Raw genomic sequence first — 10228 nt, forward strand, 5'->3', positions numbered from 1 at the left:
CCTGCAGCCATGGCAGGAAGGGCAGTGGTCCAGTGGCCATCTGCCCCAAGCCCCCAGGACGGCTTGGCCTAGAAATACCAGGACAGCAGTCTGCACTGGGAATCTGAGCATCTCCATGATGAGCCCCATGTACAAGGGACACCCCAGCAAGCCACAGGGTCAGCCAGTGGGCAGAGCTTCCTCCTCGGGACCCAGGGTTCTGCAACCTTGGGACAGATGGTCTACGGCTTTGGCCAGAGGGACACAGTAGGCCTCAGGGGTGAGTACCCCTCACACCTGGCTCTCTGTCATGGTCACTGGCAGGGTTGGCCCCAGGTGCCCCCAAGGAACCAATGCAGGATCACTGGCCACGAGGGGCTCCCACGCCTAAGGAGAGAGGACACTGCTCCACATGGGGAGACAGCCTCACCATCCATGCCACACACTCTGGGACTGGGCAGAGGGGTAAGGCTGGCAGGGCCCTCCTGTGCTGTGACACACATACATGGCAAACGAGCCACCCTCACCCTCCAAGATGCCGGGGACCATTGTACAGCCTGTGACAATAGCACCAGCATGGCTCACATGCAGCAGCCACCCCACCAACTTCAGCCCACTGCCCTGCCACTCTGGCTTCTCCGAGATCCACGGCCACAACTAGGTCCTAAAAATAGGGAGGCATTCCAGACCTGAGCTGGTGCAAGCACAGGTGCTTGACCCAAACACCTGCACACGGATTACAGCAGCTTTGCCAGCCAATAATCGTGCAAAACTGGAAGTGACCAAGATGACCGGCTTCAATGGATGAACAAACTGTGGTTACATCCATGGAAAAATGTGTGCAAACTTTAAAATATCATTTAGAAGGTGGGGGGATCCTGGGAAGAAATGCAAAACGTGCTTAAACAATCTACCTGTACTTCAGATGGATGAAGCCACCTCACCGAAGGGGACAGGGGACACGGTGCTGGCTCAAGCAACTGACTTGGCAATAAGCAGAGTGTAGAGGACCAAAGGCATAGAGGCACTGTGCTCCAGGTCAGCAGCACCCAGCACCAGCACCCAGGACTGGAGCACCCTGTAGCACCAGAGAGAAGGAGGGAGGGACGGAGCAACGGAATAATCACAACCGTGAGTGTGGAAGTGAGGCACTCCACAGAGCACAGGGAAAGATGTGTGCTGGGCAGCCAGAGCATGTGGGAGCCCCGCCTGGGCCAACCATAAATGCAGGGCATTCCTGAAGACCTGTCTCAAGGCCAGTGAAGACGAGGAGCAGGCTCAGGGTGGAGCCCAGCACCGGCACCGGCACCCAAGGAGGGGCCAGACCTAGGGGCCTAATGGGCTGGAAAGAGGTTTCCAGAGGGTGGTGGCCACATGAATGACAGTGGTGGCACCAAACCACAACAGGGGTGTGTATGTCACCCTTCTGGAGAGAGCGAGCAGCCCGTGGGGAGAGTAGCCCGCGGGACACCTAGAGGAACGGGTGTCAGGTCCAGCCACTGGCTACTCCACACCCTTCCCAACTACTGCCTGGGTCAAGTGCACAGGCTAGTAAGCTGATCACTGGGCTGGTTTATCAGGAGTAAAGTCAACTCTCACTGAGTGGGACCCAAAGGGAAGGAAAATCCATATGAAGACGCTGTCCTGTGGCAGCCTTCAAAGACAAGGGCACAAGGACACAGAGAGGTGCTGGTTATTTTGCTTTATAACCACGTGCATTCTCTTGCTTTCTGTCAAGATCTAATAAAAGGATTACCCTAAACTGACAAGAGACCATGAGCAACCTCATGAGCTAAAGACCGGGGCATGCAGAGGCACACACACATCCCCATGGCTCAGGGGACACACTAAAGGATGGACACCTGATAAAACCAGTAACACACAATCAAGACAGTGAGATAACTGCACAGATCGATGGACACAACGGAGCAACTGAATAGGCCCGTCCATGGCGATTGGACCTTGCAGAGGAGCACAGGAAACACAACAGAGCAAAAATCAGTCTAGTCTCTTCAATAAACAGAGACCCCACGCAAAAAAGCAAGTCTGGGCCTGACCTAAACATAAAAGGCAAACCTCAGAGCTTCCAGAGAAAAATGCAGCGGAGGAGTCAGTGTGATCTTGGGTTTAGTGATGCAAATCTTAGCACTGAGAGCACAACCCACAAAAGCAAAAGGACACAAAAATTAAAACCACTCCAGACGTGGTTTTGAGAGAAAAAAAGACCAGCTGCAGACTGGGAGAAACGACCTGCAAACGAGGACTTGTGTCCTTAAACAGTAAGAAACAACTCAGTTTTCAAAATAGCAAAAGATGAGAGCTATACCTTACCAGGGACACACAGACGGCCAATAAGCCTGCGACAAGCTGCTGCGCATCTGGTGTCATCAGGGAAGTGGCAGTAAGATGCAACTCGCGCTTACTGAAGTGGCCAAACCCTGGAGCACTGACGATGCCCAGTGCTGGTGAGGATGCAGAACAGCAGACACGTGCAGTCAGGCTGTGGGACACTGGCTGCCACAGCCATTCCGAGGAGCCTGGTGGTCTCCTGCACAACTGAGCATATTCCACACAGCAACTGCATGCCCAGGTGTTGACCCAAACACCTGCACATGGACGATTACAGCAGCTTTGCCAGCCAATAATCGTGCAAAAGTGGAAGTGACCAAGATGACCGGCTTCAATGGATAAACAAACTGTGGTTACATCCATGGAAAAATGTGTACAAACTTTAAAATATCATTTAGAAGGTTGGGGGACCCTGGGAAGGAATGCAGAACGTGCTTAAACAATCTACCTGTACTTCAGAGGGATGAAGCCACCTCACCAAAGGGGACAGGGGACACGGTGCTGGCTCAAGCAACTGACTTGGCAATAAGCAGAGCTGTAGAGGACCAAGGGCATAGAGGCACTGTGCTCCAGGTCAGCAGCACCCAGCACCAGCACCCAGGACTGGAGCACCTTGCAGAACCAGAGAGAAGGAGGGAGGGACGGAGCAATGGAACAATCACGACCATGAGTATGTCCACCGGGTGCAGGACAGACGGGAGAATGCCAGGGTCCAAAGCTGAACAAGTGGACAACAAAGTAGAGCAGCTACTGGATCATAACACAAACATCACAAAGTACCTGTGGGCCAACAGCAATATAAACCAGGAAACGGGTCCCTAAATGAATGGGAAGAGACGGGTCTCCCACTCAGATATGTAGAAGCTCCCGGCCAGGAGGGCTCTGGAAGGGGGGGGGGCGCCCTGGCTGTGGAGACTCGACACCCCCAGCCAGGCATGGGGTGAGAAGAGCACCTCACTCCTGCAGCCCTTCTCCCAGAAACCCATCACCCCATCCCAACCATGAGAAATCCCAGCTGAGGGACATCCAGCAAAAAACACCTGCCTGGCACCCCTCAAAGCTGTCAAGGTCACCACAAACAAGGGAAGCCTGAGGAACTATCCAACCAGGAAGAGTCTGAGGATAAGTGAGGTCTGTCCCATGGGACCTCACACTGGGTCCTGCAGCAGGAAAAGGACAGCTGCTGTTTTCTGGGGACAAGACTGCACATGAGCGAAGGCTGAACTCCCACCAGCCCCTACTGTTCCTCAAACATCACCCATTTCTGGAACAAATTCGCATTTTCTTTTTTTTTTTTTTTTTTTAAATTTTTTATTTATTTTATTTATTTATGATAGGCACACAGTGAGAGAGAGAGAGAGAGAGAGAGGCAGAGACACGGGCAGAGGGAGAAGCAGGCTCCATGCAGCGGGAGCCCGACGTGGGATTCGATCCCGGGTTTCCAGGATCGCGCCCTGGGCCAAAGGCAGGCGCCAAACCGCTGCGCCACCCAGGGATCCCCAAATTCGCATTTTCAAAGCAGATTGTTGTTGCAGAATGGACTGTGTCACCACGCTGGCCACGATGGCAAAGGGACATGGGTGTTGATGAGAACTGGCTTGGGGACTTCTGGGGGGCTGCCCTCCCTAACCTGGGTAAGTCTCTGCAGCAGGTGCCAGGGGGACAGCACACAGCCTGCCTGGCTCAGCCCTGCTCCGTCCAGGGCCGACATTCCCTCTGAGCACCCCGGGTCACAGTGCTAGGACCTTTGGGGGACCCCCAGGTGGCTGAACAAGTGGGACTCCGGCAGGACATATGGACTGGGGTGCGAGGGGGAAAGAGAGAGGAGGGCCCAGGGGACCCCAGGCAGCACACGACAGGTCCCAGGGCCCTCCCCACGCCATGACTTCCAGGACTTCAGGGATGTGCTGGCCTCAAACTAGGAGACTGAGGCTTAGGGAGGGGACCGCGGGGGGTCACATCAAGTTTGGCTGGCATACAGCTGGGCTGTGGGCTCCCCAACCCCAGGCCCACACCCGTGGAATGGGGACAAGCATGGCCCCACTGTGCAGGGTTACAGGGAGCTGGCATCTCTGTGCATCAGTCAGGGCACACCCTGGGTGCTCATGAGCACTGGCGGGAAGGCGGGGTGCACAAGGCCAGTCTGACGAACGTGCCGGACAGGCCACAACCGCCCAGCAACCCAGGATCCAGGCCAGCGCTGGCTGAGGGTACAGTCCTGCCAACTTTGTAAAGAAGAAAAAGGAACAGAAAGACAAGTGTGGGGCCCCAGGGAGACGGGAGGCAGTTGGGGGCCCCAGGACGGGCATCCAGAGGACCCTGCTTGGCTCCTGACACCAGCAGGGCGCCGGCACCAGAACATGTCAGGGCCACGCAGGGAAGTCCCACCACTGACTGCACCTGAGGGGATTGTGATGACGCTAAGGGGCTATTAATGTTGCCAGGTGTAAAGATTTACCTGAGGGCTATCAAACATTTAACTTACATTTTATTAAAAAAGAGTTCCTCCTTCCAGAGAAGCAAGGCCCAGGAAGAGGCTGCTGGAGCCAGAGTCGCAGGCAAGAGACCCCGAGGGCCAGCCGCATGCATCCCTCTGCCCGGGATGTCCTCTGCAGCAGGGGCACGAGGCAGACAACTGCCTTCACCACGACCGAGTCCATGGACACAGCGCCAGGAGTGGAAGTGTACAGCGTCCTCCGAACTGGCGGAAACCAGGGCTCTGCATGACAGCGAAGCCTGTTTGCCCACAGCCCAAGCGTGACACTGCGGGGCCTCTGCAGCCGTGATGGGCCCAGCTTCTCTCCTCCCACGACTGCCACCGCACGTCCCAGTACACACTGCCTATCCTGCGCCCGCTTGGCCCGCAGTGATTTATGGTCTACAAAGGAAGCCGGGCCCCAGACCTCCCCGCCGCCGCCTGCCTGAGCAACGCGGCGCTGGTCCCCCTCAGGGCAGAGCCTGCAAGCCCCTGGTGGCCCCTGCCCACCAGGCACTCCACAGCACTAAGAAGAAGGCAGTCTCTCTGCACCCCAATGCGTGCAGCGGCACATCACCTGGTGCACCAACATGGAGAAGCTATTCCCGAACAGGACAGAAGGTCCTCCTGCCTCACAGGAAGGGCCAGGGTGCCCAGCAAGTCCATGTGCACCTGCCCGTGCTCTCCAGGGGTGCCAGCTCCCTGCCCGGACCACAGGAATCTGCCCCACCTGGCAGGCAGAGCCGTGGGTGAGGGGCACCCGGCTCTCCGGCCCACCCCTCCTGAAGCCAGGCAGACACTGGGCCCACGTCACTTCAGCACCTCCCACTGCTGGGGCCATAGCCCTGAGGCTCCTGCCCACCCCTCCTCTTGGGAAGTGGCTCTGTCACACAAGCCACCAGATGGGACAGGAGGGGCCACGAGGGCCACGCAGGACCCTGGCACTTAGGGCAGCGGGAGGGCCCTTCAGTTTGCTCTCCGATTCCTGCTCGACACAGCTCCATAAGCAGCAAGGTGGGTACATCTAGCAGCGCAGCCACAAGGGCCGAGTGGTCCCTGTCCTCGGACACCCAGTGCCTCCCGTGGGCAGGGCAGCCAACACCCCCAGGGACCCCGCATACCCCCAGGCAGCCAGCACTGGAGGGCATGGGTCCCCCAGAAGACTCCAGCCCAAGGCCTCTGCTCCACCTTAGAACATCCCCACAGGCTTCAGCCAAGTCAGGGCTCCTCTAATCCCCATGCAAATACCCGACAAGGCCTCTAACCACCTCGTCCTCAGCAGGAACAGGGACCAGTCACACAGGCTCACAGCCCTGAGCAAAACTCGACTCTCTGTGCCTTGGTTTCCCCAGCTGTAGGATGGACATGACGAGGTGGTGGCCCCAAGGGCTGGTGTGGGGGCTGTAGCTGCCCGTAGGGCACAGGGAGGCGTTCCCAGCACCCTCCTCTGTCGGATGAATCCAACCCACATCCATAGCTTCCCAGCAAAGAGCCCAATGCGACCCTGTGCCGAGGACCCCATCCTAGGCGTCACCTCACTGTCACCATCTGCTGAGAGCAGACAGAGAAGGAAGGAGTTGAGTGCCGGAGACAGCAGCTGCCCCCACCAGCTCCACCCTGGCCCTTCAGCTCAGCAGGACCAGAGGGACTCGGGGAGCCAGGCTCAGGCGAGTCCAGAGGGAAGCGCCCAGGCCTCCAGGGCAGGCGGCTGCCTTCCAGGGCTGGGAGGGGGAGGGCTGTGGAGGTTGAGGGCAGGCTAAGCCAGGCCCTGGGCCCCAGGCAGCAGCAGGCTCTGCCGCCCAGGACACGGGACCGTGGGGACAGCAGGCCCAAGGGAAGTGGAGGGAAGGAGCTGACAATGCTGCATGGCAAGCACTAAGTAAGCACTTACTGTATGCTGGGCACTGTGCCCAGCCTGTGACACACCACAGCTCACCAATTCCACCTGTTGCATCCTGGGCCCCAAGTACATGGCACACACGAGATCCCAGGGTGGCCCCCAAGGCAGCGAGGGTGTCCACACCCACCCTCCTGCCCTGAGACTACATTCACCTGGAGCCCTGGCCTGAGGCCCACTCTCCAGCCCCCACACCCCTGGGGTACCTGCCTGAGCCCAGCACCACGGCCCCCTTGTCCACAGCAGGGCAGATAGAGTGAGGTGAGGACACGGCCACTCAGGACAGGAAACACGTGGCTGACCACACGGCTGACCACAGGCCACTGATTCTCTCTCCCTAGAGTAGGGAGGGGACAGGGGGACTCAGGGTGGCCTGGGCCTTATCAGGACACATTCAATAACGAGCAAAATGCTTAGGCCCAAAGGGCCAGCAGGTACCGGCCCACTACACATACACACATACACACCATGGTGTCAGGACACACACTTGCCAGGTTACAGAGGCTGCATGGCCACCACATGGCCCCCTCCCTGTCCTGAGCCCCAGCACAAAGTCACTCACCTGTGAGCAACCAGCCTGCTCCCCTCCCCCCAGACGGGACCACCTGCAAAAGCACAAACACCTCTGTTTGAAATACAATTTGTCAGTGACTGAAACAACTTCAGTTCCAGAAATTGTTTTAAAATAAAACAAAAAAAAGCTCACCTCTCTACAAGAGAAAAAAAAAAAAGACTCAACAAAATTTGTCTCCTTAAATCTTGATTTTTAAAATAAGAGTTAATCCAGGCCAGACCCGACTACAATGAAACTGGCTGAGGAGAGGCTGCACTGGCACAGCTGAGAGGGACCCGGCTGAGTTTCCTGCATCATGCCTCACTCTGATGCGCCTTCCTCGGCTTCTTCCAGGATTTAGGCTGCGCAGTGTGCCCCTCACCTACACCAGAGGGATGAGGGAGGGAACAGGGGCAGGCCAGTAGAGCCATGTGTCCGAGACCCAGGGCCCCACTTGTGCAGGAGCTAGGAGGGGACATCCAGGGAAGCAGGCAGGTGCTGGACGAGCGCATGTGGAGACTGGCACACCATCCTCCCGACACCCCCCCTTCTCCGGGACCCACCCTCCAGACACACCCCACGAAACAGAGCCAACATTCCTGCGCTGGTCAAACACTTGTGTCTGTCACAGCAAGGAGCTGACGACGGAAGGGCCCCCACGTGGGGACTGGTTCTCTGCTGCAGTCGGTCCCCGTCCATTCTTTGAGTGGACATGAATGTGAGCTTGTGAACACAGACAGGGACTGTGCTTGGGGCTGGGCGGGGGTGGGGAGGTGCTCAGCAGGCTGGGGGAGGGGAGGGCCCAAGGTGCTCCTGCTCCACCTTCTCACAGCCCCCTGCCCCCCTCCACTGCAGGTGCGTCCCCTCACCCCACTACCATGGGGCCTTTGTGGGAGGGCCGGTGCCACCCCTCTGGCAGACAAACTGTCAGCCAAACCTGGCTCGGAGGAGGCACCAAGACCTGTTGACAGGTGACAGGCCATGGGTCCCCTGCCCCACTGTCAGTCAGCTTCCTGATACTAATAACCCAACACCTGCTCTGCCTTGCACAGATCCAAGCACCTGTGCAGACACGCTCTCCTCCTCGCTCTCAGAAGGGGACCCTACCAGTGTCCTCAGTGAACCAGGGAGGCTCTGGATAGGACAGGCGCCTGCCTGAGGCCTCTGGGAGCAGACATGGCAGGATGTGGGCATCAGCGAGGCAGCAAGAGTGCTGGACCCCAAGACCGAGGACCAAGGGCCGCATGGAAAAGGGAAGTGTCAGGTGGGGAAGGGGCCCCGCCTATTCAACCATACAATCCTCAGACCAACCCTGGATGCTGTGGTGGGGGGGGGGGGGGTGCAATGCTGTAGCAGGAGAAGCCAAGGCTTCAGCTCACAATCAACACCAGCAAGCAGCTGGGACTGGATCCAAACCTGGATGCTCCGCCCACAAAGCAACTTCTCCCCGCTCCAGAGGGCTGCAAAGCGGGGAGACCCCGGAGAGCCCCGCCGTTCAAGTCACCAGAACGACTTCATGAAGGCTGGCCCAGCTCTCCCCAGGGGCTCACGGACAGCTTGGGGTCCCACCTCAGCCCAGGGCCAAAATGACAGCGGAGACACAGGCTCCTCCGCGGATAAATACCCACAGAGCTGTCGCCGACCCTGGGACGGCAGCCAAGGCAGCCGAGGCAGGAAGTAGGCGGGAGAGGTAACCGGGGGGCCGTGGCGGAGCTGCGCCCAGGGGGGACCGGGGGACCCCGGCCGTCGTGGACGACCACACCGGAGGCCAGCCTGCCGCGGCCCTGCCCCCAGGCCACCGGGTCCAGGCCTGGCCTTCCCCGGCCGCGGCCCTGCCTGCAGCCCACGCCCCCACCCCCCCACCCCCCGTGCCGAGGCCTGTAGCCGCAGCAGACACGGCCCCGCCCGCAGCCACTGCCCGCCGAGGCCCGTCCACCATGCCCCGGGGGGCTGCAGGGCTGGCCGGGGTCGGCCCGGCCCGGGGTTGGGGCTCCGCTCGGCGGGCAGGGGAGGGGGGGTCCCGGCCCGGCCGCCTCACCTCCTTGAGCTGCTCCATCTCGCCGCGGATGGCCTCGTAGTCCACCTCGAGCTCCTCGAACTGCAGCTTGAGCTGGTGCTTCTCCTCCAGCACCGCCAGCCCGTATTCGGCCGCCTGGATCTTTTCGCGCGTGGTCTCGGCCAGCTCGTGCGACAGCCGCTTCACTTCGGCACGCAGCCACTCAGGCTGCGCCTCCATCACCAGCCGAGCGTACTCCTCCTCCTCCGACGGCGCCGACATGGTGGCCAGCGGTCGGCTAGCGCTGCTGCCGGCGAAGCTCAGGCCGGGTTCTCGACCCCTGCCACCGCCGCTGCTGCCGCTGCCGCCGCCGCCGCCACCGCCGCCGCCGCCGCCCAGCCCGACGGCGCCCGGGCCGCCGCCGCGCAGCCGTAGTGCGCGCCGCGCCGCGTGGGGCACTGTGGGGGCTGTAGTCCCTCCCGCCCCGACTACAAGGCGCGTCGTGCCCCGCGCCGCCGGGCTCGGCCGTGATTGGTCTGCGGCTTGCGCTCGGGCGGGCCCCTTCTAACGCTTTTGCCTCAGTCACCGCCCCGCGCCCACTACAAGACCCGTCGTGCTCCACGCCACGCCGGCCGTGATTGACCAACGCTGTGGCTTCCGCCGCCGTCCCCCGAGGTATTGTGGGGGCTGTAGTCCCGCCGCAGGCCGCAGTGGGCGACTGTCCTGCCAGCAGAGAGTGGTGCGCCGCTGCCGTGGGAGGCTGGCCGGCACAGAGTATCTTCTTTCGCTTCTTCCAGCAGTGTCGTAGTTTTCAGTCTGTAGTTTTCAGTCTGTAGCGTCCTTGGTTTACTTGGTTTACTCCGTAAACCACTCCGTAAACCGCTGCGTCCTTGGTTTACTCCGTCAGTCGTGTTTATGCTGTTGTCCGTGGCGCTGTTTTGTTCGTTTCCGACGAGCTCGTGCAGGGCTGTGTGTGCA

General features: G+C 59.7%; 1 protein-coding gene across 2 annotated transcripts in view; it reads right to left on the reverse strand.

Moving 5' to 3' along the window:
* Positions 1–9677, reverse strand: part of BICD2 (BICD cargo adaptor 2) — a 39308-nt gene extending 29631 nt beyond the window's left edge. Inside the window, exon 1 of one of the 2 annotated variants that reach the window (XM_025984357.2) lies at positions 9293–9677. In XM_025984357.2, coding sequence (XP_025840142.1) covers positions 9293–9532 — 240 coding nt within the window. In that variant the 5' untranslated portion in view covers positions 9533–9677. The remainder of the gene's footprint in view (positions 1–9292) is intronic. The other variant, XM_025984356.2, reaches the window with a different exon arrangement.
* Between the last annotated feature and the right edge of the window lie 551 nt (positions 9678–10228).

Source organism: Vulpes vulpes, chromosome 1, assembly GCF_048418805.1.
Source record: "Vulpes vulpes isolate BD-2025 chromosome 1, VulVul3, whole genome shotgun sequence".
Taxonomy (NCBI): domain Eukaryota; kingdom Metazoa; phylum Chordata; class Mammalia; order Carnivora; family Canidae; genus Vulpes; species Vulpes vulpes.